Source organism: Panulirus ornatus, chromosome 27 (genome assembly GCF_036320965.1).
Source record: "Panulirus ornatus isolate Po-2019 chromosome 27, ASM3632096v1, whole genome shotgun sequence".
Lineage (NCBI taxonomy): Eukaryota > Metazoa > Arthropoda > Malacostraca > Decapoda > Palinuridae > Panulirus > Panulirus ornatus.
The window spans coordinates 709,573-737,393 of record NC_092250.1 but is presented as its reverse complement, the minus strand read 5'-3'; the positions used below and the strand labels follow the sequence as shown (position 1 = coordinate 737,393).

General features: G+C 39.1%; 2 protein-coding genes and 1 long non-coding RNA gene across 3 annotated transcripts in view; 1 reads left to right on the top strand and 2 right to left on the bottom strand.

Annotated features, from left to right (window-relative positions):
- The window catches only part of LOC139757515 (uncharacterized), a 66,998-nt gene extending 50,587 nt beyond the window's left edge, over positions 1-16,411 (top strand). Inside the window, exons 4-6 of the long non-coding RNA XR_011714647.1 lie at positions 12,563-12,620; positions 14,972-15,127; positions 16,185-16,411. This is a non-coding gene — a long non-coding RNA (uncharacterized lncRNA). The remainder of the gene's footprint in view (positions 1-12,562; positions 12,621-14,971; positions 15,128-16,184) is intronic.
- LOC139757512 (tumor necrosis factor-inducible gene 6 protein-like) lies at positions 3,889-8,230 on the bottom strand. The gene is made up of 4 exons (XM_071678024.1): positions 8,152-8,230; positions 5,936-6,121; positions 5,452-5,586; positions 3,889-4,149 (listed from the first exon to the last, which is right to left on the bottom strand). The coding sequence occupies exons 2-4, from the start codon at positions 6,118-6,120 to the stop codon at positions 4,029-4,031; spliced, it is 441 nt and encodes a 146-aa protein (XP_071534125.1). The 5' UTR covers position 6,121; positions 8,152-8,230; the 3' UTR covers positions 3,889-4,028.
- A 1,040-nt stretch (positions 16,412-17,451) lies between the features above and the next one.
- On the bottom strand, positions 17,452-26,817 carry LOC139757514 (proteasome subunit alpha type-1-like). The gene is made up of 6 exons (XM_071678027.1): positions 26,802-26,817; positions 23,276-23,463; positions 21,742-21,951; positions 21,089-21,289; positions 19,927-19,938; positions 17,452-17,693 (listed from the first exon to the last, which is right to left on the bottom strand). The coding sequence occupies exons 2-6, from the start codon at positions 23,426-23,428 to the stop codon at positions 17,670-17,672; spliced, it is 600 nt and encodes a 199-aa protein (XP_071534128.1). The 5' UTR covers positions 23,429-23,463; positions 26,802-26,817; the 3' UTR covers positions 17,452-17,669.
- Between the last annotated feature and the right edge of the window lie 1,004 nt (positions 26,818-27,821).

Genomic DNA, 27,821 nt, shown 5'->3' with positions numbered 1-27,821 from the left:
ACTCTCCACTGAACTGTCCGCAAACGCGAAATATCCCTTCGTAAACCACCATAGGCACTTCAGTTCTGGGCACAAGAATACATGATGAAACACCAAAACACGAAAATTGAATAGCATCACTTGACTTCCATTCACCGTTTTCTAAGCGTTTAAAAAAAACTGAAACCCAAAGCGAGGCGAAAGACGACACGGGAGTTTCTGTGGGCGGGGAGCGACGGCTGGCGAATGGACAACCTCCTCCCACCGTGGCTGGCGCGACACTGACACCCCCACTTTTCCGTGGGCTGGGCGCTGCTGCTGCTCCTCCTCCTCTTTCTTCCCCCATTTCTCCTCCCATCCCTCCATCCCCATCCCTCCATCCACCCTCGACCCATACCAGATACGTCTTTCCAACTACCATCTCCCGCCCACTGCTCTGGGCTGGCCTGTCCCAGTTTTGAGACTGGATTTGTGTGAATTATATAGGTTAAATAACGTGGTGTAAGTCGCCCAAGGTATGATGTTACAATCAATTTGTCATTTTGAGTAACGTGAGCGGCGTTTTTTTTTTTCTTTTTTTAAATCCCTCTAAATGCGATGATTTTGCGATACTGAAGCGGTAGATTACGTGTCGGATTACGGTAACTTTGCATCCCTTTGTACGATGGCGCGATGCCGTACGTGCGACGATGTTGTCTTTTGAGCGAGCAGCTTCCAGTGTACGATGACTTACGTCTTCGTGTGCATTAACAACCCCTCATGTGTAGGATGTCTTAGTTCCTCGTGTACATCAACAACCTTCATGTGTACGATGTCTTAGTTCTTCGTGTACATTAACAACCCCCATGTGTACGATGTTTTATCTCGTGTGTGCCCACTAACATCTTCGGGTGTACGATAACTTACGTCCTCGTGTACATAAACAACCCCCCCCCCATGTGTACGATGTTTTATCTCGTGTGTGCCCACTAACATCTTCGGGTGTACGATAACTTACGTCCTCGTGTACATTAACAACCCCCATGTGTACGATGTTTTATCTCGTGTGTGCCCACTAACAGCTTCGGGTGTACGATGATTTTCTTTTGTACGCTAGTCACTCCAAGGGTATGGAGACTTAGTGCCTCGTGAACATTACTAAACACGTATACGATGACTTAAATTCCATATGTACAATAACAAATACTGAATGTACGATGCTGTGTCTTTGTTTACAGTGGCTTGGGGGTTCTCAAAAATGGCAAATTGACTCCAATTTCTGTACAGTGATTTATGTATTTGGTAATATTAATCCATTGACTCACATAATACGAAGACGCAAAAATTCCACTCATTACGTATATTTGACTACGATCACACATTACGAATATTTAAATTGCTCTCATGTTGTCACTCGCCATCGTATTTATGGGGTACGAAGGTTTACCCTCCTCCCGCAACCTGTGAGTAACAATAACAACCCACCGAGTACGATATCGTCTATAGGGAGGATAACATACTTCTCCCATGTAGTGAGATTCGACCCTATTCCAGTTGAACAAGATGGGGTTAGATTCCCCTCAGCTGTGGTGTTGAGTTTTGTGCTCTGTTGGTTCATTGACCCGCGTGTTTCCATGACCTTTGTTTAGTGTTTGATTTCTCTATATGTCTCTGAACGGGGCCCATTTCGCTTTGTTTCGCTGTGCATTTGTTTTTCCCAAAGCTGTGGGCATTTGCCCCCCCTCCCCCCACCGTAGCTCTTCATCATAGAAAACGTATTTATCGCTGTGATGCGTCATTCATTACGTAATTTGATTTCTAACATGACGTTATTTGAGCAGCTTTTATGACTGATCATTTTATTTCCCTTTCCAATTAACGCGACTGCATTTTTTGCCCCCGTAATGAAAACGGAGGGTTGCACCAATACCATATAGCTTGTTTATATATATATATATATATATATATATATATATATATATATATATATATATATATATTTTTTATTTTGCTTTGTCGCTGTCTCCCGCGATAGCGAGGTAGCGCAAGGAAACAGACGAAAGAATGGCCCAACCCACCCACATACACATGTCATGTAATAATGCACCGAAACCACAGCTCCCTTTCCACATCCAGGCCCCACAGAACTTTCCATGGTTTACCCCAGACGCTTCACATGCCCTGGTTCAATCCATTGACAGCACGTCGACCACGGTATACCACATCGTTCCAATTCACTCTATCCCTTGCACGCCTTTCACCCTCCTGCATGTTCAGGCCCCGATCACTCAAAATCTTTTTCACTCCATCCTTCCACCTCCAATTTGGTCTCCCACTTCTCGTTCCCTCCACCTCTGACTCATACATCCTCTTGGTCAATCTTTCCTCACTCATTCTCTCCATGTGACCAAACCATTTCAAAACACCCTCTTCTGCTCTCTCAACCACACTCTTTTTATTTCCTCACATCTCTCTTACCCTTACATTACTTACTCGAACAAACCACCTCACACCACACATTGTCCTCAAACATCTCATTTCCAGCACATCCATCCTCCTCCGCGCACAACTCTATCCATATAGCCCACGCCTCGCAACCATACAACATTGTCGGAACCACTATTCCTTCAAACATACCCATTTTTTGCTTTCCGAGATAGTGTTATAGATGAGAGTGAGCTGGAAGCCGTGGCTAAGCCAAGTGAGAGGGTGTATGTTAGCCCTGTGGGTGTGAGCCGAGAGTGTACAGCTCATCCAGCTCAGGATGGAAGAAAAAAGTATAAACTGATTATCATAAGTATGACAAGAAGTAACAAGAACTCAAAGTGGATTTTTAGGTTTTCCTCGGCAAGTGGGAGTAGCTGATGTGAAAGACTTATATGTGTGTGTGTGGCCGACACACACACAAACATACATAGAAAACACATACATATGTTTTTGAAGAATGTAGTTGGAGCACTTTTGAATTCAGTTTTTAAGTAACTTATGTGACCCAAGTGACAAGTGACGGTACTATATGTTCATTAGGGAAAAAATCATTAATATCCATGTATAGGAGAGTGAGCAAGTTCTTGTACGCCACACCATTGGTGGCTTCCTAGACCATAATTTCATCATTCGGTAAACCACTCAGTTTGATTAATAGAGCCCATCATGTAATCACTGATTAACTAGCAAATAAGGACTTAGAAGCCATTCTGTCAATCTCACATTTCCACGTCTCAGTTTCATCTTACAGTATATAGTTTTAAAAGGGTTTAAGTGATTTATAAGTGGAAAAAAATGGAAAGGTGACAATATATTTTAAATGCTGTATTATTTTCACACACACACACCATTAACATTTCAATTGTTAGCCTTCCAGGGTTTTTTAGGTTATAAGATTATAATGATACTAATGGCCATTTTTTTTTTTCCTGTGTAGATGTTGGTGGTTTAAGAAGGCTTGGGTTTATGGAAAGGCTCTGGATATGGTAGTCAGAGGTATTCCTTTATAGGAAACTGGTTACTCGAACTACTCCATTACATGGTCATGACAGGGTTAGAGTCGGGTGTAATACTTGGCCTTGGTGGCAGTCTATGGAGTGGTTGGTGTAGTGGGGGTGGTTGCAGTGGTAGGGGTTGTTGGAGTGGTAGGAGTGGTTGGTGTGGTGGGGGTGGTTGCAGTGGTAGGGGTTGTTGCAGTGGTAGGGGTTGTTGGAGTGGTAGGAGTGGTTGGTGTGGTGGGGGTGGTTGCAGTGGTAGGGGTTGTTGGAGTGGTGGGAGTTGTTGGAGTGGTGGGGGTGGTTGGTGTAGTGGGGGTGGTTGGAGTGGTGGGGGTCGTTGGTGTGGTAGGGGTCGTTGGTGTAGTAGGGGTCGTTGGTGTAGTGGGGGTGGTTGGAGTGGTGGGGGTTGTTGGAGTGGTAGGGGTCGTTGGTGTGGTAGGGGTCGTTGGAGTAGTAGGGGTCGTTGGTGTTGTAGGGGTCGTTGGAGTGGTAGGGGTCGTTGGTGTTGTAGGGGTCGTTGGTGTGGTAGGGGTCGTTGGTGTGGTAGGGGTCGTTGGTGTGGTGGAGACAACGGTGGTGGTCTGTTCATGGCACCAGATAAAGCAACGGAAGCCCTTGGCGACGGTGTTGCCATTGCTGAAGAATGTAAGACGTGTCCAGCCCATCAGAGGTGATGGTCCCATCTGGGGAGTCTGTGCCACACTTCCTGCAGGTACAGAGAGGAAGAGACGCATTAAACACAGAGTCAACCATTTGCTTAGACCTGGTGACGTATGGTCAGGTGATGACCAGGGTCACTTGGTATTTTGCCCATGGCTTAGGTCCCTCTACTATATAGGTCCAGTTCACATGGCTAGGGTAACTGGAGACCCAAAACCCCAGTGTTTTATACACCTTAATTATGATCTCACCCTATAAGATCACTAGTCTCAGTGGTATATGGCTAAGATATAGTGACAAGTGGTTCACATTGTCAAATAGAAGTGAGAAGTTATGGTTTGTTTGAATGGATTGGATAAATAAATTATATATATATATATATATATTTTCTTTCATACTATTCACCATTTCCCGCATTAGCGAGGTAGCGTTAAGACCAGAGGACTGGGCCTTTGATGGAATATCCTCACCTGGCCCCCTTCTCTGTTATTTTATACTTTGTCGCCGTCTCCCGCGTTAGCAAGGTAGCGCAAGGAAACAGACAAAAGAATGGCCCAACCCACCCACATACACATGTATATACATACACGTCCACACACGCACATATATATACCTATACATCTCAACGTATACATATATATACACAGACATATACATATATACACATGTACATAATTCATACTGTCTGCCCTTATTCATTCCCGTTGCCACCCCTCCACACATGAAATGACAACCCCTTCCCCCCGCATGTGCGCGAGGTAGCGCTAGGAAAAGACAGCAAAGGTCACATTCGTTCACACTCAGTCTCTAGCTGTCATGTATAATGCACCGAAACCACAGCTCCCTTTCCATATCCAGGCCCCACAAAACTTTCCATGGTTTACCCCAGACACTTCACATGCCCTGGTTCATTCCATTGACAGCACGTCGACCCTGGTATACCACATCGTTCCAATTCACTCTATTCCTTGCACGCCTTTCACCCTCCTGCATGTTCATATAAATGTGTGTGTGTGTTTATGAAAATATATATATACATATGTATATGAGTGGTTGGGCCATTTTTCGTCTGTTTCCTTGCACTACCTTGCTGACGCGGAAGACAGCGATTAAGTATAATGAATAAATGAACAATGAATAAATTTATATATCCTGAGACATCTAGAGCACACTGTACAATCAATGAAAAAAAATTAAATCTTCAAATTCCTCTTTAGTCATTGCCTTACTTGAACAGTAAGCCAAATTGGGGGATAGAACACTTTATTGTGGTCTGGGACAGGAAAAATAGAGTAAATCAAAGAATGTTGAGAGTGTGTACATTGAAGACACGAGGATTTGGACTCACACTTCTCGGGAACCATGAGAGGCAACCACTAGTCGATCAGCACTACACCCTGGCGAAGACTCCAGCTCAAAGACAGGACATCTGTACTCCAAGTATGTGGACTTCATGGGTTCGCAAGTGATCTCATATTGACACCTGGGGAAAAAAGACATGGAGAAAAACAATACAGGTTACAAGGGAAGGAGGTCTAAAAGCTATAGACAGACAGACAAACAGAAAACTACAAGGCGTAAGTAATGCTACAAAGATAAGAGGTTCTTCAGCGTATAAATCAGTGTCTTTTAGGCCCTTGACTATATAAGCTGAAGTAACAGTGTTTCTTAGAGACTGAAGATATCAAGGTATGTAATGTACTTACGAGGTTATACCTGGAGATGAAAAGAGCAACAAATGTCTTACTTTTGGGGATGACAACAAATGGTCATACTTGGAAGTGGGGAAACAAAAAATAACAGAAATGTAAGTGGAGATAGAAGGCCTTTACCTGTAGTTAACGTCATAATTCTGTGGAAAATTGGGGGACTGGACGACAACTCTCTCCCCAGGTTTCATGGTGGTGTCCCCACAGTCCAGTGTATCCAAGCGTGGCCTGGGGACCAGACTGGATCCCCCAACAACTGTAGCCACCACTGCCACCATTACCATCATTGCTGCTGATGACATCACCATCCTGCCAACATAAGGACATCTTTATCCTGCCACACTAGGTCATCATCCAACAACACAAGGGCTGATTGTCACCAGTCAGTCAGCCAGCAGCAACATTCACAGTTCAAGGTACACAGAAGTCTTCATCGTAGATCTCATTGAAGGAGCATGGCAAAAGTAAAGAAAAATAAGAAAATGAGGGAAAAAGTACGTGACGATATAAAGAAAAAAGATGTTAGTTATATTTATTTTATTATTTATTTTGCTTTGTCGCTATCTCCTGCGTTAGCGAGGTAGCACAAGGAAACAGACGAAAGAATGGCCCGACCCACCCACATACACATGTATATAGCTACACGTCCATACACGCAAATATACATACCTATACATCTCAACATATACATATATATACACACAGACATATACATATATTTACATGTACATAATACATACTGTCTGCCTTTATTCATTTCCATCGCCACCCCGCCACACATGAAATAAGAACCCCTCCCCCCCTCATGTGCTCGAGGTAGCGCTAGGAAAAGACAACAAAGGCCACATTCGTTCACACTAAGTCTCTAGCTGTCATGTAATAATGCACCGAAACCACAACTTCCTTTCCACATCCAGGCCCCACAGAACTTTCCATGGTTACCCCAGACGCTTCACATGCCCTGGTTCAATCCATTGACAGCATGTCGACCCCGGTATACCACATCGTTCCAATTCACTCTATTCCTTGCACGTCTTTCACACTCCTACATGTTCAGGCCCCGATCACTCAAAATCTTTTTCACTCCATCTTTCCCCCTCCAATTTGGTCTCCCACTTCTCCTCATTCCCCCTGACACATATATCCTCTTGGTCAATCTTTCCTCACTCATTCTCTCCATGTGACCAAACCATTTCAAAACACCCTCTCTGCTCTCTCAACCACACTCTTTTTATTACCACACATCTCTCTTACCCTATTATTACTTACTCGATCAAACCACCTAACGCCACATATTGTCCTTAAACATCTCATTTCCAGCACATCCACCCTCCTCCGCACAACTCTATCTATAGCCTACGCCTTGCAACCATATAACATTGTTGGAACCACTATTCCTACAAACATACCCATTTTTGCTTTCCGAGATAATGTTCTCGACTTCCACACATTCTTCAACGCTCCCAGAACTTCCGCTTCCATGGTTCCATCCGCTGCCAAATCCACTCCCAGATATCTAAAACACTTCACTTCCTCCAGTTTTCCTCCATTCAAACTTACCTCCCACTTGACTAGTCCCTCAACCCTACTGTACCTAATAACCTTGCTCTTATTCACATTTACTCTCAGCTTTCTTCTTTCACACACATTACGAAACTCAGTCACCAGCTTCTGCAGTTAGTTATATATAACTATAAATTTTGTTATTAATGTAATGAAGCATACCTCACTTTATGATTTTTACTTTAAAGTGACACTAAATTCATCTTTTGGAGTGTATTTCAGTCAGAAATATAAATTCAAGTTCCTCATATTGGAAACTCTGAGTCAAACACTGTTAGATTTTGTTTGGGATGCATTCAAGCCATCATATTTCTACTTTACTTCATTTTTTTCAAAAACTTGTAAAGACTTTTCAAGATTTGATAAGCCACATTCTTATGTTCTTTAGATTTTTACCCAAAGTTTTAAGACTCAAGCTGGCATTGAAGGCCCACAGTTCTTCTTACTGGTTCTTGGGCTAGAGGCTATACCATCCTCAAACATTGAGAAATGATGTGGTCTTAGAATTATCTTGGCCTTAAGATTCTTAAATTGTTAAAAGATTTTTGCTAGGTGGAGGTAGTAGCTTGACATGATTAGCCTGATGAGCCCACATCCCAGCCAACTAAACATCTTCAGGAAAGTCTGCAAAAGTAGTGGCCATGTTTCGTATGAGTCGTTAGTCGGGAGGGTGTTTGTGTTTGTAGAGAGGTGTAGTGACACTAGGACCATGATGGTAGTATGCTGTCCAAAGGCCATCACACATACATATGTATGTATCCATTTTTGATACTTACTTGGTTGCTGCTCTTGCCTGCACACTGCACAACCCACTAGGAACCAACCTACTGAGTTGGGGGTCATTCTGCTGGGCTTATATACCCCTAGGTTAATTCACCTTAACCACCCACATAATCTCTCTCCACCACCACCCACAGCATACCCCCACATGTCTTTACACAGCTGATTCAAATCTTTTCATCATAATTACAAATTATCATCTCTTCACTTATGTAACTGGTGCCCAGTGAAGCTGGTCTTAATTATTTACATAACGGAATTTTATCACAGTGATGTCATAGATCTGAACTTCATAAAGTCCTTAAAAGAAGTTTAAAGTGACAGTTTGCTTCACACGCCTTCCTTCAATCTATTGACAGCACGTTGACCCCAGTATCTTATTTATTCATCTATATATATATTTATGAAGGGATGTCAGAAGTCATACATCTTGGGTGTAAAAGTATGGCATACTAAAGATTCTCAATTTTGAGTTAGGTATCATCACCAACTGCAGTGCAGGAGTTCCATTTGTACTTCAATCTCATGATGGCAGTCTGATAGAAGTCTTCTGATCACTTCTTATACCAGGACTTTGTAAGCTTATCCTCCTCAGAGCAAAGACCATCACTTTTCAGATAGATAGTATTTAATTAGGTCTAGGTTTAGTGTTTAAAGGTTGTTGCATTTTTTAAAGCTACAGGTATGAACAGGAGACTGTGGAATGGATGTATTGCCGGGTGGTGCTTTGTCATGGGTCAGGAACACTTAATCAACATTTCCTGCTATTTCTCTTTGACATTGTTGCTCAAATTTTGAACCTGGCCATCGTGATAATTACATATAATCATTGCATTACGTGGCCTGTATTCAGCCAGAAGAATCCATTTGGCATAACAGAAAATTGAGATTGTGAGCTTACTAACCCAGAGTTGCATTGAGAAATTATAGGAAGTCAAATAAGCCTGATGTCAAAATTGCATGAATTTTAGTTTGGGCTCAAGGGGGCTAATATAAGATGGCTGATTATCTGATGAGATTTTCAGACCCTGATCTTTGTTGGTTACTCAGAATTGCACAAGTTTGGGTATAATGAATAATCAAAATTCAGAAAAAATGGCCTCTCGTATACATTTCTTCCTCACTGGGTATGGAAGTAGCTGCAGCTTCTGTGGTATATTCTTTATTACATAACTAAATTCTATTCAAATTTACTTTTAATTTAACCATTGCTTTTTCTTTTTCAAACTAATGAATATGGTAATCATGTGTTGTGTGGGGTGCAGTTGACATTGGAGGGGGGAAATGAATGGCATTAATGAAACTGGTTGTGAAGGGTAGTCAAATTGACATCTCGTTAACAGCAACTGTTGTCACAGCTGTGTTAAGGTTGCCCAACCCTGCTGCTACCCTTCTGTAGGCTTACTTATTCTAAAAAAAAAATTCAGAATATATAGGTTGACAGAGGGCAGTGAGGGCTAACTCCAGCTCAGAACTGGTACTAAAGAAACTCTAAAATATCATTTTAGGGGAGGTTCTTTTATAATGAATGAGATTCTAAAGTCCTTTAGTTTTTTTAACACCATTAATTTCTGCAGTTAAACTTTGACTTAAAAATTTCTATGGTTATTCATTACTTATCAGCTCAAGGGAGCGTTATAGAATAACTTAGGTTATGTATATTATACAAAACCTTTTATTGCATTACATTCCAGTTCAAAATAAAAAAAATTTAACATAAAATTTACCGTCATATGCATTTTTTGCCATTTTGCTTCAGAGATTACATCTCCTTTAAGATCTCTATAGTTCATAATTTTCAAGCTGAATAAGATTTCCCACACTAAATGTTATTTTGAGACCATTTAATTGTCATTAAGCTTTGAAATATTTTTGTTTGCTAAATAATTACTCACTCTTTGTCAGCTCGAGGGAGCAACATAGAATAACTCTCCTTGTAAACTTTCCATCATTTTTCTTTAAAAAAAAAAAAAGATATACTTTAAAATTTCTGTACATATGTTATATTTTTCATGCTCATTAAGATTCTGGAGACAAATTGATGTTATGGGACTTTTCAGTCATGAAAGGAAGCTTTGAAAACTACATTTAATATATTTCATAATATTTTCCTTTATGTTATTCACCATCTGTCAGCCATAGGAGCTTTTATAGATTTTTTTAGTTTATTGAATAAGGTAAGAAGTTCTTTTTGTAATGTAAGACAAAGTGTCTTTTTAGTCAGAAAAATGCCCTGGAGTCTTACCTGCCTTTTTTGTTGTTTTTCTTCATAAATCTGCTTTAAAATATCTATAGTTCATACCTTTTATGCTGAATAAACTTCTGGGGTCAGCATGTTCTTGTTCAATCATTAAAATTAGAAATTAACCCTCAAAGTAATTGAATTTACAGTAGATTTCATAGAAATATGCTTCATATTTAAAGAAATATTTTATTTATTTATTTATTTATTTTGCTTTGTCACTGTCTCCCACGTTAGCGAGGTAGCGCAAGGAAACAGAGGAAAGAATGGCCCAACCCACCCACATACACATGTATATACATACATGTCCACCCACGCAAATATACATACCTATACATCTCAACGTATACATATATATACACACACAAACATATACATATATACACATGTACATAATTATACTGTCTGCCCTTATTAATTCCCATCACCACCCTACCACACATGAAATAACAACCCCCTCCCCCTCATGTATGCGAGGTAGCGCTAGGAAAAGACAATAAAGGCCACATTTGTTCACACTCAGTCTCTAGCTGTCATGTAATAATGCACCGAAACCACAGCTCCCTTTCCACATCCAGGCCCCACAGAACTTTCCATAGTTTACCCTAGACGCTTCACATGCCCTGGTTCAATCCATTGACAGCATGTCGACTCAGTAATACCACATCATTCCAATTCGCTCTATTCCTTGCACGCCTTTCACCCTCCTGCATGTTCAGGCCCCGATCATTCATAATCTTTTTCACTCCATCCTTCCATCTCCAATTTGGTCTCCCACTTCTCCTTGTTCCCTCCACCTCTGACATATATATCCTCTCTTCTCACTCATTCTCTCCATGTGACCAAACCATTTCAAAACACCCTCTTCTACTCTCTCAACCACACTCTTTATTACCGCACATCTCTCTTGCCATATTATTACTTACTCGATCAAACCACCTCACACCACATTTTGTCCTCATACATCTCATTTCCAGCACATCCACCCTCCTGCGCACAACTCTATCCATAGCCCACGCCTCGCAACCATACAACATTGTTAGAAGCACTATTCCTTCAAACATACCCATTTTTGCTTTCCGAGATAAAGTTCTCGACTTCCACACATTCTTCAACGCTCCAAGAATTTTCGCCCCCTCCCCCCACCCTATGGCTCACTTCTGCTTCCATGGTTCCATCCGCTGCCAAATCCACTCCCAGATATCTAAAACACCTCACTTCCTCTAGTTTTTCTCCATGCAAACTTACTTCCCAATTGACTTGACCCTCAACCCTACTGTACCTAATAACCTTGCTCTTATTCACATTTACTCTCAACTTTCTTCTTTCACACACTTTACCAAACTCAGTCACCAGCTTCTGCAGTTTCTCACATGAATCAGCCACCAACACTGTATCATCAGCGAACAATAACTGACTCACTTCCCAAACTCTCTCATCCACAACAGACTGCATACTTGCCCCCCTTTCCAAAACTCTTGCATTCACCTCCCAAACAACCCCATCCATATACAAATTAAACAACCATGGAGACATCACACACCCCTGCCGCAAACCTACATTCACTGAGAACCAATCACTCTCCTCTCTTCTTACACGTACACATGCCTTACATCCTCGATAAAAACTTTTTACTGCTTCTAACAACTTGCCTCCCATACCATATTTTCTTAATACCTTCCACAGAGTATCTCTATCAACTCTATCATATTCCTTCTCTAGATCCATAAATGCTACATACAAATCCATTTGCTTTTCTAAGTATTTCTCACAAACAAATAAATATTCTGTTATGTTATATTCCAATTTCTAAATAAAAAAGTTTTGTAGCATGAAAGATACGGTGAACTATTAGTGTATCTGTTGTCATTCTTCTTCAAAAATTAGATTTGCTTTAGAATTTATGTATTAATTATATTCTTAATGCTGAAGAAGTTTCTTGGGTCAGAATAATTTTTTAGGGCCATGAAGTCATGAATTTAAGCTTTGAATATCTAAATTTTCAATGTTTCATAATTATTTGTATTATTTGCTATTTGTTAACTTTAAGGAACATTATGGAATGTTTGGATTAGTATTTAAGGTAAAGAAGCATATTGTTATACTCAAATTTTCAAAAAGTTTCTGACTTGAAAAATACTGTGAACTTTCTCACTTTTTTCCAGAACATCGTAAAATCTCATATTTAAGATTCTTGAGTTGAAGCATTGTTTGGAGTGAAAGGTAATGTGAACCTGCATTTTTATTTTGTTTTTCAAAATCTCATTACATGTATGTTATATTTTTCATTCTAAATAAGATTCTGGTCACAGAGTGATGAAATCATTAGGTTCTGATATTAAGCTTTCAAATAATTATAGATAATATATTTCATCACCTGGCCCCCTTTTCTGTTCCTTCTTTTGGGGGATTAAGAGGGAAAAAGAAGGGCAGACAGTATGAATTATGTACAGATGTATATATGTATATGTCTGTGTATGTATATATATATGTATACGTTGAGATGTATAGGTATGTATATTTGTGTGTGGACGTGTATGTATATACATGTGTATGTGGTGAGTTGGGCCATTCTTTCGTCTGTTTCCTTGCGCTACCTCACCACCGTGGGAGACAGCGACAAAGTATGATATTAAATTTATGTATATATACTGCATTACCTCTCTATATTTATATGAAATAAAGGTTGCTAATTTTACTGAATATTGTTACTATAAAAGCAGAAAAAAATATCATTGATATCAACAATTATTGGCAATAATAATGATGATATGATTAGTACAGTTTATCCCTGGGGATAGGGGAGAAAGAATACTTCCCATGTATTCCCTGTGTGTCATAAAAGGCGACTAAAAGGGAAGGAAGTGGGGGGGTTGGAAATCCTCCCCCCCCTTTTTTTTTTTTAATTTTCCAAAGATAGGAACAGAGAAGGGGGCCGGGTGAGGATGTTTCCTCAGAGGCCCAGTCCTCTGTTCTTAACGCTACCTTGCTGACATGGGAAATGGCGAGTAGTATGAAAAGAAATATCTCATTATAATTTGCTTCATATTAGTAATCATCATCTTTTGGCCCTTAGAAGCTTTATGGAATATTTTTGATTATTACATAAGGTAAAGAACCCTTAAGTAAGTTGTATGCCAGTTCTGAAACAAAATTGTCTTTGCTTGTAAAATATTCCGGCATTCCCCACCCGTTTCTCATTTTTCTTCTTACATATAGTTTTACATTGTCAATATGTCATAAATTTTGTGCTGAATAAGATTCTGGGGTCACAGTGTTATTTTGGAACCAATTAAGCTCCATAATTTACCAATGAAATAATTTCAATAATTTTTTTTTAAAATGTTTGCTCCATAGTTGTTTGCTCTCTGTTGGCTTTGAAATAATTATGTCTTAAATATTTCATAATCACTAACTATATTTCAGCTTTAGGCAACATTATAGAGCAAATTAGGTTATCACTGAATGTGTATTACCTTCATTTTATGCCATTTTATCCTTTTGTGTTTCTTCAGGCAGAGATAGCATGCAGCTAGCCAGTAAAGATGCCGATGTAGCATATTTTAAAGGATTTGCTGTTTGGCTATTTAGAGATATAGATAGCCTATTCAGTATGTACATTGCCTTGTGACCTTTGAAATCACTTGACTGGTTCATGGATCTTGCGAATGGTCTACTCAGTAACACATATGTAAGTTGTAGGTAGTAGTTCGTATGCAGCCAGCGACCAGGGAGGTATATTACCAGTGCTGCCAATCTGAGTATTGAGAGGGTTTTTACCTACACTTGGACTGCTGGCATTCTGTCCAAACATTCATTTTCTTTGTCACACATATACTTGACAAGGCTTAACTCACACAACATATTCTTCGCAACTAGATTTTCTTACAGTTAGGGCTTTTCACTAGCCCTGCTTTTTAGTGGAATGGTCAGAGCAATAGATAGAAGTTGTAGATAAGGAATGTTAGGTACATGCATTAGAAGGAATATTAGGTAGACACATTAGATAAAATTAGTTGGTGGGATCATTAGGTAGGAATCTTTGAAAACTGTGAACTGAGTTGCCCTCTGCCAGTGGCCTGTTAAGGTGAGCCACTAAAGGCTAAGAAGCGGCACTGGAGTTCAACACTCATGGAGATCATGAAGTCTCTTTTCCCTTGGCCACCCCCTTCAGGGAGTTACCAAAGGGAATGGGCGTCAAAGATCTAGATAGGCAGATGTGCCATTTCCTTGGAAAAAATTGTTCTAAAATCTCTATATAGGTTATATCTCATACTGAATAAGATTTTGGGGCACATTTTTTGTTTTTGGAGCCATTAAATTTTGTAGATAAGCTTTAAAAAACTGTTTAATATATTTGATAATAATTTACTATCTTTCAGCCACAGGAAGTATTTGTAGTATTTTAGTTTATCACGGAGTATCTTATATTCTGATTTTGAAACAGTTTCTTGGACTGAAAATTAAATGACCTATATTAACTGAAATATCTGCCATTAACCAATGACATAAAATTATTTTCATCTGAAAAATAACACAGAACTCTATTAACTGCATTTTTTTTATATTTTCAGAGTGTATGGTTGGAGTTAGTCTGGGTAAACCATGGAATTGTTAGAGAAGCTTGGCTGTAGATGGTGGGTTCTTGTTTTGAAGCATCATACAAGCCAGTTGGAAAATGTGTGTGAATAAATGAGGCCATTGTTCTTCTCTGTCATCATGTTGCAAAGGTAGGAAACACGCATAAAGGGTATATATATATGTATACATTGAGATGTACAGGTATGTATATGTGCATGTGTGGATGTGTATGTATATACATGTGTATGTGGGTGGGTTGGGCCATTCTTTCGTCTGTTTCCTTGCGCTACCTCGCCAACGCGGGAGACACCGACAAAGTATAATAAATAAAAAATATATGTATATATACTGTATTACCTCTCTATATTTATATGAGATAAAGGTTGCTTATTTTACTGAATATTGTTACTATAAAAGCAGAAAAAAATATCATTGATATCAACAATTACTGGCAATAATAATGATGATATTATTAGTACAGTTTATCCCTGGGGATAGGGGAGAAAGAATACTTCCCATGTATTCCCTGTGTGTCGTAGAAGGCGACTAAAAGGGAAGGGAGCGGGGGCTGGAAATCCTCTCCTCTCTCTTTTTTTTCTTTTAATTTTACAAAGGAAGGAACAGAGAAGGGGGCTGGGTGAGGATGTTTCCTCAGAGGCCCAGTCCTCTGTTCTTAACGCTACCTCGCTGACGCTGGCAAATGGCGAGTAGTATGAAAAGAAATATCTCATTATAATTTGCTTCATATTAGTAATCATCATCTTTTGGCCCTTAGAAGCTTTATGGAATATTTTTGATTATTACATAAGGTAAAGAACCCTTTAGTAAGTTGTATGCCAGTTCTGAAACAAAATTGTCTTTGCTTGTAAAATATTCTGGCATTCCCACCCGTTTCTCATTTTTCCTCTTACATATAATCGCTTTACATTGTCAATATGTCATAAATTTTGTGCTGAATAAGATTCTGGGGTCACAGTGTTATTTTGGGGACCAATTAAGCTCCGTAATTTACCAATGAAATAATTACAATAATTTTTTTTTAAAATGTTTGCTCTCTGTTGGCTTTGAAATAATTATGTCTTACATATTTCATAATCATTAACTATATTTCAGCTTTAGGCAACATTATAGAGCAAATTAGGTTATCACTGAATGTGTATTACCTTCATTTTATGCCATTTTATTCTTTTGTGTTTCTTCAAACAGAGATAGCATGCAGCTAGCCAGTAAAGATGTATCTTTCAGCCACAAGAAGTATTTGTAGAGTATTTCATTTTATCTCTGAGTATATTATATTCTGATTTTGAAACAGTTTCTTGGCCTAAAAATTAACATGAAGTATATTACCTGCAATATCTGCCATTAACCATTGACATAAAATTATTTTGGTCTGAAAAATAACTCGGAACTCTATTAACTGCATTTTTTTGATATTTTCAGAATGTATGGTTGGAGTTAGCGTGGGTAAACCATAGAATAGTTAGAGAAGCTTGGCCGTAGATGGTGGGTTCTAGTTTTGAAGCATCATACAAGCTAGTTGGAAAATAAATGAGGCCATTGTTCTTCTCTGTCATCATGTTGCAAAGGTAGGAAACAAGCATAAAGATATGCTCCCAACACTTTTTCACTCATGTATGCCTGTAATAATCTTTTGGCATCATACCTTTGATTTGTGTACAGGGAATCTTTCGTGTGGATCCTATAATTCTGCTAATTTTATGTAATTTTTCTTTCTTTCGTAGATGTTTGCCATCTTCTGCAGTACAGACCCAGGAACAGAAGACTGGGGCCATGAGGAAAGAGACTTGCTTGGCTCCTTGCTACACCCCTGTTTTGAAAAATGATTTAGGAAGGAAAGATCTCTAGCCACCACTGCTGACCCTCTTGTTTACCTTCTACAGCATGCAGGAGATATGAGGGTCATATTCTTTCTTGACCCCCCACCCCATGGATAAAACTACCTTTTGTGAAGAAACCGTCGAAGGATGCAGCAGATATGGGGGTCATATTCTTTCTTGACCCCCCAACCCACGGATAAAACTACATTTTGTGAAGAAACCGTCGAAGGATGCAGCAGATATGGGGGTCATAATCTTTCTTGACCCCCCAACCCACGGATAAAACTACATTTTGTGAAGAAACCGTCGAAGCATGCAGGAGATATGGGGGTCATATTCTTTCTTGACCCCCAGGCCCTCCCTGTTGGCACAGATTCCAGAAAATATCATGCTGCAGGGGATTTTAGTTTGATATCCATACCAGTCTATAATATTTCATAATATTATGCTTTCATCTTTCCTGTATGCACATTACTTTCTGTAATCTGTGCTCAGCTCCTCTGAAATTATCATTCAACCAAATACATAATGGTTGCAATGAACACATGATTCTTGGCATCAGTGGTAAAAAAAAAAAATATGATGGAAGTGCATACCATGAACAAATATGCTGGGAGGGTGGATTAAAAAAGAACTTACAATATTATATTTTAATATGGAATCTCAAAAGTTCCATGCTGTGGTAACAAAAAAGTTCCCCACAAGTTCAGTAGTTAACAGTGACAAAATATTTTGGACAATATGGGCGAGTTATGAATCACACTTCACCTTCAAAAAATAATGCAGCTGGAGGTCAATGATAACAAATATCCAGAAAAAAAAATCCAAACAGCACATAGACCACTGCAGATCCTTAATCAGTTTCCATAGAATCGCCCTGAAAAAAGAAAATTATAATTACTAAATTTAATTATGACTAGATGCTCAATATTTAAAAAAAATTATTTGCAGTATTTAACAGAAAATTAAGGTGTAAATATTGCAAAGGGAGGATGAATGAGGAAATAAACAATATCATCAATAAACATATTATCTCAACAATATCCAGGTCTTCACAAACAGAATAGCTGAAATTTCTGGAAGTGGTACAAGGCAAAGACGACTTATGATGGGCATTCATTTTCTATAATATCTGGTGGCTAGCAGTTGGTAGGCAGCCATTGATTACGGAGGTACATTACCAGTGCTACCTTCCTGGGTATCAGGAGGTTGTCAGGTTCCACTCCTCACATGTGGACTACTGGCATTCTCTCCACAAACATACAATATCTTATTGTTACACATAACACTTGACAACACTTAACTTGCAAAGCTCATTCTCATTCTTCATAAATTCAAGATTTTCCTGTGGTGAGCATGTGTTCACCCTGCCTTTGGCAAACTGGCAGGAGCAATAGATAGAAGTAAATAGGATCATTCAGGCAGGAGCATTAGATAGTAGTCGTCAGTAGTAACACAAGGTGGGAACCTCTGCGAACAGTGCGTTAGACTTGCCCTCCGCCATTGGCTTCTTAAGCGTGAAGCACTGGAGTTCACTGTGGAGAGACTATTGCCATAGTCACCCCCTTGAGGGAGTTCCAGAAGGGAACAGGCATCAGAGATAGATAGAATATCTGATAAAGTCTATAAGAAAGCAGAAATCTTTATTCTGACTTTCATACGTTCCTCCACACGACCATGCTCTGTCATCCATACAGTATTGTTATTCCCTCAAACATGCCCAATTTCGCCCTCCAAGATAATGTTCTCTCTTTCCACACATTCTTCAGCACTCATAGATCCTTCACCCCTTCCGCCATTGTATGACTCACTTTCACAGTTCCATTTGCTACCATGTCCACTACCAGGTACCCAAAAAATTCACAGCTAACTTGTCCTTCACTCCTATTAAGCTGAATAACCTTCCTTTTATTAACATTCGCTTTCAACTTTCTTCTTTCTAACACTTTTCTTTACTCAGTCACCAACTTCTGCAGTTACTCACGTGAATCTGCCACCAGTGCTATATCCACAGCTAGTAACAATTGACTCACTTCCCAGGCCCTATCATCCCCGACAGACAGCATACTTGCCCCTCTAAAAGATTCACATTTACTTCCTACACCATCAACCATAAACAAATCACACACCCCTGCCGCAGACCAACCTTCACATGAAACCATTCACTCTTCTCTCCTCTCTTCCTACTCACACACACTTAACACCCTTGATAAAAACTTCTCTGCTTCTAGCAGCTTACCTCCTACACCATATACTCTTAAGACATTCCATAAAGCGTCTCTATCAATCCTCTCGTATGCTCTCCAGATTCATAAATGCCACATACAAATCCATCTGTTTTTCTAAGAATTTCTCACATTTTTTAGATAAATAGCTGATCCACACTGCTCCTCCCAAATCTGATGCTCTGTACATGCCTTCCCCATCTCAATCAACACCCTCCTATACAACTTACCAGGTATAATCCATCTATCTGTATATCTGATGCGTGTTCCAATTGGAACTCCATCAAAGGGGTGACCACAGCAATAGAGTCTCCATAACTAAAGAACTCCAGTGCTGCTTCTCAGCCTTCACAGGCCACTGGCAGAGAACACGTCAAACACAGTGTTTGCAGAGGCTCCTACTTAATGTTCCTAATGACTACTTCTATCTAATGCTCCTACCTACTACTTCTACCTAATGTTTCTGCATAATACTTCTGCCTAAATGCTCCTACCTACTACAACTATTTACTGTTCCTACCATTTTGCCAAACGGCAGGCCCTCTCATCCCCCACAGAATGCATACTTGCCTCTCTCCAAGATTCATGTTTACTTCCTACATCATCAACCATAAACAAATCACACACCCCTGCCGCAGACCAACCTTCACATACTGCTCACCGCAGGAAAATATAGTTACAAAGAATGAGCTGCATGAGTTATGTATGATAAATATAGTATGTTTGTGGGCAGAATGCCAGTAGGCTTACTACACAGCTGTCGCTATTTCTCCCAATACTCAGGTAGGTAGTGCTGGTAATATACCTCCCTGGTCACTGGCTGCCTACCAACTATATATATATACACACACATAAATAAAGGATAATACTGATATAAACTTTTACCTGTTGTGCTGGCTGTGAATCAAGTAAAAAGAATGATTGGTTATACAGAATTATCTGCTGCAAGTAAAAACTATTTAGTGTTAAGGACTTATTCAATTATACATTAGCAAACTAATTATTTAGGTATAAACCTGGAAAATCGCTACCTTGCTAATGCGGGAAATGGCGAATAGTATGAAAAAAAAAAACCTGGAAAATCAAATTATAACTTTTTTCACACATTTTCGCCATTTCCCGCATTAGCGAGGTAGTGTTAAGAACAGAGGACTGAGCCTTAGAGGGAATATCCTCACCTGACCCCTTCTCTGTTCCTTTTGGAAAGTTAAAAACTTTTATAACCTGATATTTCCTCCTTTCACAATGTAGCATCAAGAACATGTATACAAAGACAATGGTACAATAACTGCCTCATCCAGTTATCAGGCACCTAAGCAAGCTTTCCATGCTTTTGTATACGTTTTCCTGATCCACTCAATGATATTTTTACCTCAACTCGACCTTCTCACTCACTGCTTCAACCATATACCCCAAGCTTCTCCACTCTTCAAAGAGCTTTATACTGCTCTTATTTTCTCTTATTGGACCCCATACAGTCAAGATCCCCTTGGCTTTTTCTTTAACTTGAAAATTACATACTCTCATTTCCTCAACTTATTTCCTTCTCGTTTTATAATTCGTATTTCTATACAATAAAAGCAACTTGTACATAACTATCAATGATATGAAAAATCTCATATCATCCCCTCTCCAGGACAACACATCGTCCATGAGTACCTATCATATTCCTTCTCTATTCTCTACCATGTCTTCCTTTTGTTTGAATAATGTATATATTAAGGAACATATTTATGTAAAAGTTTGTACTAGCAACAATCAGGTCTGCTGACACAACACAATCTACATATTCTTTCACATTTGTCATTAGGACACGAGATCAGTTTCATACAGCACTCCCTCTTCCACTTGTCCCCTAACCACCCATTAAAGTTACATTTCTCACATAAATCCCCTGGACATGTATCTTCCACTGCTCTTTCAGGTTCTATGCAGAGGAAATCCTGAACCTCCTCTTCTCTAATATTACCATATTGTTGCTAGTACATTACATCACCCCTATATATTTTATTGACGATCATCATCGTCTTCATTCAGTCTTCACAACCTGTGGTTGATCCTCTGTTGGTGGAGGTGGGGGTGCACTAGCTGCTGCCTCATCATCACCAGCTGGTGGCTGAGCTTCCCGACTTCCTCCAGCACCTCCCCGCCGTTCTTCTTGGTCCAGGCCCTCCAGGTATGGACTCACGTCATCATCATCATATATACTGAGATCCTCACCTTTACCCACTATGGCTAGGCTGCAGTTCTGCACAAACAATAAAACAAAACAAGGTTAGACAACACCCACGAAACCTTCTTATAAAAGATTTAATCTTTCCATAAGAGGAACATATTTGCTGCTGAGGACCAGAGTCCGATAGCTTGCTTTGTAATATAAGATATACAGTCGAGAATCAGGAAGTTAAGAGCCTGCCTGACTAGACTAAAAGGGGGGTTTCATATGGTCTTATTACTCTTGCTGATGCATGAACACCTCAAATGATATGTATGTATCTATCTAACCATTTCAACCAAACCTAGTCAGCTTCCAATCAAACTGCACTTACTATCAACTTTCTCGTACATGTCATTCCATACTATGTACCAATAATAAACAATAATATCAACACTAACTTGGAATGTCTAAAAATAAATTATTTAAACATCTGCTGATCTTGCAATGGGTACAAAACCTAATAGACGAAAAAATACTGATACCTTATTGGTGAGTTCTACATCATTGGGAAGAGTATCCCTGAGCGCACGTAAAGCATGGCGAATAAGCTGTTCCCTGGTAGAACCGCGGAACTCCTCAATATGACGTTCAAGATAAGTGCGAGCACTCTGAGAACGTGCACCTATAGCCATGGCTTGGCAGTCATAATAGTTAGCAGAGGGGCAAGTCTGGTAGATATGAGGTCCATCTTCCTGCAAATTAAATAGAATTATGGAACGAACTATGGAAATAATGTAAGGTTATTCAGTAATGAGCTCCAGTTTATTGTCATCATATTATGCATGCAAAATTATTAAGGTTCTGTCTTAAAGAGGTTACACTGCGAGTGACGAGTGAAAAAGTTACTATGGTGGGGTTGCAAAACTGACAGCACAGTTTTGTCCAACAACTCATCACTCCAAAGGACTCTAACTTTCCCTACCACTAGAAGTAGTGCAGCCTCAGGAAACGTGAGTGTTTAGAAAAGTCCTGGGTAACAATAAGGTCTCTGATGCCTGTTCCAATTGGAACTCCCTCAAAAGGATGGCCATGGCAACAAAGTCTCCATACATAAAGAACTCCAGTGCCGCTTCTTAGCCTATAGTACCTCACCCTTAACACACCACTGGCAGAGGGCAAGTCTAGTGTTCCTAATGATTACTACTTCAACCTAATGCTCCTACCTACTACTCCTACCATTTTGCCAATGGGCTGGGCTAGCTCATAGTGCTCACTGCGGGAAAAATCTAGATATGAAAAACGAGCTGCATGAGTTAAGTGTTGTCAGGAGTTACACATGACAAAGAGAGATTGTATGTTTGGGGCAGAAAGAAAAGACAGTGACCTCGGTCACAGGAGTTCAACTTGACAACCACTAAAGAGCTGGCTCACTAAACAGAAGTCACTAACCCTCCTGATACCCAGGCGGGTAGTACTAGTAATATATCTCCATGGTCATTGGCTGCCTACCAATTACTACCTATAAATGAATTATAAATCACAAATGACAGCTAGAGAATGGATGCAGGTGGATGTGGTCTTTGTTTCTCTGTTCCTGGTGCTACCTTGCTAATGCAGGAAAAGGCAACCAAGTATGAAAAAATAACAGAATGATTAGGGTAGATTTATGCTTGCAACATAGGAAGTATATCTTGAGTTGCACGAATGAAAGTTAAATACATAAATACGCAAAAGATTATGATAAAAGGAACATTCTTCATTCATGTATGCAGAAATGCCACTATGAATATGTTACAATCAAGTGAAGAGAGTGTGCTCCATTAAATTTGCAAAAGGACTCTAGAATGATGCAGGATTTGTATCTATCTCATGTACACTAAATCCTAAATAACTAATAAAACTCAGTTAATTTCTAAGTGTCTTACTCACATTTCCCCGTATATTTTAAGAAATAAAGAGGGTTAGTGCTGGCTCACTACATAGCTGTCACTAACCCTCAAACCCAAGCAGGTAGTATCAGTAATTGGGATACTGTAGAAAGAAGGAAATAAATCAAACTTTGTATTAAATACTTACATCATAGCCAGCAACCAAAAGTCCAACACCATAAGGCCTCTTATCATAACGCTGAGTGGCAATCTGCATTTTAGCACCAACACGTTCCATGAGCTTATTGAGGGCCAAAGCTTGGTTATGGGCAAAGTGCTCATTAAGGCACTCAGTCCTCATAAACCGTGACAGCACACGTGCATCAGCAGTCAATCCTGTAGTCGCAAAATACAAGAAAACAATAAATGGATGTTTCAGCACAACTTTCTTGTATCATTCCATTCCCTCTTCACCAATGACCTTCAACATGCCTTATCAACCATATAATTCTCAAGAGCTGATGTTCAAAACTGAAAAAGTGCTAGGATCCCAACGAAATGCAGTAAACTGTCAGAATGCTGATTTCAGATACCTCTAATAACTCTCCTAATGCATACATTAAACTGCAAATACATCTACAGTACATCACTTATCTAAATATTTATCTAAACAAATGCAAATCAGCAAATAAATCTTGCTTCATAAAACTTTAATTTTCAATTCCTAATCACTGGTGATGCTACAATCTGTTTTCCAAATTCTTCAACTGACTAATCGAAAAAAGCAGATATAGTTTTACTGTAAATATGTTCGTTTCGATCTTGGTCTTAGTGCTAGTCCGTTCCCCAAAATGTTAGGCATCTGAAGTGCACACTATAGCATTCCGAGTTCATTATGTCTAAAGCAAAAATGCAAACAATTCTTAAACTGAGTAAATATGAAGATATGATTTGAAAAGGAATTTCAAGAACTATTTGAAGATGATGTAATTTCAAAGCAAAGTAATATGGTGAAGCACAGGGATGAAGCATGACGATTTGAGTATTAGAATGAATGGGAAGGGGATGGAGGAAGTGGAGTGCTATACATACATGGAAGTGGACAAGGCAGTGGTTGGAACAATGAAGGATGAAGTGAGTCACAGGGTTGGAGAGGGGAATAAGGTACTATGTGCAATGAAAGGAGTGTGTAGAGTGTGAGGGAGTGTCTGTTAGGACACAGATGGGTATGTTTGAAGTGAAGAGGGTGGCCATGCTAGAAATGAAATGTCTGAGAACAATACCTGGTATGTGGTGCAAGGCAGGTTCATCATATCAGGGATGAGAGTGTACAAGATTGAGAAAGCTGACCAGGGTACTCTGACATAGTCTGGACATGTGGAGAGGATGAACGAAGAAAGACTAAAAATTTTTACTTGTTAAAAGTGACGGGAAAAAGGTGGAGGGATAGATCAAGAAGGAAAAAGGATGGAGTGAAGGCTTTGGGCAACAAGGCTGGAAAATTCAAGAGGGGCAGAGATGTACACTGGATCGATGTGGTAAACATGGGATGACATGCTGTATATGGAACAGTATATAGGGCTTGGCTGAGGATGGCATGCTCTGGTTTCAATGCATTACTGATGAGAACTCGTGAGTGGATTTGTGCAAATGAAACTATTTGTGTATCTGCTTCTACCTTGCTATGGTGGGAGCTGTGAAAGTTTATGAAAAAATGAAATTTCAACCTTTCATTAACTAGTGACTTTCAAAAGACCAATTAAACCATAATAAATAAAGGTTCAGCTTTTTCTATATTTTACTTTAGTATTGGGATTTACCTCTCTGGCTGTGACTGGCTCTAGGCCTGACATCCAGAAACAAGACTATTTTTTAATCAATGCACAACCACATATAAGTAAAATAAAGGTAAAAATTACTCAATAAGTAAAATAGAGGTAATAATGACTCAATCATATTCAAAACTAGATTCTTAATAAGTAAAATAAAACCATACCATGAAAACTCTCTACAATGGATATTAATAGATGTATCCCTTAGTACCTTGTAGAAGAAAATGTTTACGAAACAAAAGCAAGCTCAGGATTCAACATAATAAATCTCAATTTTTTCAAACTATTTTTCTTACACCTAACTGCCTTCCATGATTTAGTGAGGTAGCATTAAGAACAACCATGGGCCTTAGGTGCACACATCTAATCTCCAGCTCTCATGCACTGAATTTAGGATGTAATGGAACAGTCCATTAGTTCCACGCTAATTCTGTTTGTTCAACTTAAGGCCAGGACCAAGGGAACATGTGACAGCCTAATCTGCATCTCCTTAGTACAAATATTTTCATTATTTCTTTCACATGTAACATTTTCCCAGCACACATACATGTATGTTTACACCAATTTACAACAGTTCAATTGTGTAATGCTATTTATTGAACATTTATACCCTACACAGATAATCTAAGCAAAACCCTCAAGATCAAACAAACCCGAGTTTGGCTACTGCACACCAGTCTAAGACATATGTACACTTGATCAAGACATAATAAAACTACGTGCCCATTTTCTCACACAATTACAATGCTTTTTATGGTACACGGCCTGTCTTTATGTACTACACCATGGCAGATAACATTACTATCAGCAGTGCACATGCTCAAACGTTTAGAAAACACCTTATATCATCACTGACTATGAAAGACCAAGTAGCTGTAGGCTGCCTACTATTTTAAGCTAAAGTAACATTAGTACGGAAGGCACTGTACCCACACCAGAAAATGTGATACTGTAACTGCCAGAAAATGCTTAGGATACAGGTATGTGTGACAGGTTGCAAGAAACCATGATTCTGTGTTCCAAATGCTGATCCGGCTTGTTCCGCACTTGATAAAACATAAGTGACGAAACTAACTTCTATATTAGCTTCTTTTAGGAGGCAAATATGAGCTCGTACAGTGTATTATTTGGAAAAATGATCATGGAATGAGCAGTTTATGCCTCGTGTGCCCCATATCTGACCAAGTGATTCACCCCTAGAGGTATTTCCTTCTGATTCAGGATAGTGTTTGCTACTCCCTGAACACCTCCAGCCTCGGGGAGGGTTACCTATTACATAAAGAATTAGCTCAGGACAAAATTTACTGTAGCTTATGGTACATATGGTTGTCTACCTTGCTAACATGAGAAACAATTATCAAGTATGAAGAAAAAGGCTAATTTCTAACGACCCACAGAGAAATTCAGGTTATAACATAATTTGAGTTCAAACTGAATGCCTTTCTCCCTAATTAGTCCATTAGTAAGAGGTTTTAAGGTACATTTTTCTCTATCTTCCAATACTTTTGTCCAGCTTTCTCCTGTTCTGCCAATTTTCCAATTTTCCTTTGTTCATACCTGCTGAGATAATCCTGATTTTTCCCAAAAATTAATTTCTAATGGTGAACACAATAAATGTTTTACTTATTTGATGGTCATTCATAAATTGTTTCAAGTACTGTCAATGAGATGTCAAGATAGCTGACACCTGAAAGTCAAAGGAAAACACCTACATGAAAGATCTAACTGAGAACTTGAAAAAAGTTGACCTGTAAAAAAAAATGAAATTAAAATCTAGAGCAAAAAAAGCAGTGAACTACAGCTTACATGACAATGTATTACACCTCAATATGAATGAAAACACCAAAAACTACTATAGGATCCGTCAACAAAATTTAAAGCATGAAAAGTTATATGATACACCTGATATACAAACAGCGAAGAGGTATGGATAATTTTTTCTGTGAGTGAAGTTCTGGAGGCGTCTGTAAGTGCCACAATGTATGCATTTAGAATGTCTTTTACGCCCGTGTTGAGAGCGTTGATCACGGTCTATGCAAAGACAGATAAAGATTTTTGTGCTTTCTAAAATTAGCGTAATAAGTCAAATTTATATCTTGTAACAGATTACAGCATGTGCTGAATTAAAAGATTGTACACCAGAACTTTGATAACGTAAATGGTTGATACATTACTAACAAATCTAATGTAAAGTTAAAGCAAGGTTATTAGGTGAACAGTCATGGTTAAATTCATGATCAATTGATATGATGTTGAAAAAAAATCTGAAGAAGTAAAGGGTTTTACGACTTCGAGATATTCAATGGACATAACATGTACCGGGTGGAACTTGGGGGCACATGGGGCAATTGTCTTGACTTGAACGAAAGAAAGAAGCAATGACATTATTGGAAAGCAATACACAGTTCATCTTGATAACAATAAGTTCCAAAATGTTTATGATCGAAAAGAGTAAGCTATGACTAAATTACTGTTCTCATGTTTAAAGCGTTGCCCAAATGTTTTGGAAATGTATAAGTATCGTTTCGTTAGTAATTGGATAGTTAGAATGTTAAGGTCAACCAAAGCACTCTAAAATACCAAAAGAGCATTTAGGGAAAGGTTATTTGAGGGGTTTGGACTTCCGAGAGCATCAAACTTACGTATATTTTCTTCTTAAATATTTCGCAGCTTCGCGTGAGCAGAGAAGGTAGCGAGGAACAAGGAGGGACTTTTGGAATGTCACCTTGGTTGTTCCGTCTTTGAAAAAAAAAAGAAGTGAAAGAGAGGAAGGGAGATTTAGCGCATCCTTTTACGGGCTTCTGACACGTGATAGTGGATAGAATCCATTGCCGTCCTGGTAAGCCATTGAATCTGTGTATATTATATTATGCGATGTATTATATGTATATACATATGTATGGGGGGTAAGGTTATACATTC

Excerpts from the sequence above, each read along its gene's own strand:
- LOC139757512 (XM_071678024.1), bottom strand. The coding sequence starts at position 6,120 with ATGGTGATGTCATCAGCAGCAATGATGGTAATGGTGGCAGTGGTGGCT. Across the intron at positions 5,587-5,935 it reads AATTATGACGTTAACTACAG|GTGTCAATATGAGATCACTT; the intron begins GTAAAGGCCTTC and ends TTTTTTCCCCAG. Across the intron at positions 4,150-5,451 it reads TCTCATGGTTCCCGAGAAGT|GAAGTGTGGCACAGACTCCC; the intron begins GTGAGTCCAAAT and ends CTGTACCTGCAG.
- LOC139757514 (XM_071678027.1), bottom strand. The coding sequence starts at position 23,428 with ATGAGGACTGAGTGCCTTAATGAGCACTTTGCCCATAACCAAGCTTTG. Across the intron at positions 21,952-23,275 it reads TTTTGGTTGCTGGCTATGAT|GAAGATGGACCTCATATCTA; the intron begins GTAAGTATTTAA and ends TTTAATTTGCAG. Across the intron at positions 21,290-21,741 it reads ATGTAGAACTCACCAATAAG|AACTGCAGCCTAGCCATAGT; the intron begins GTATCAGTATTT and ends TTGTTTGTGCAG.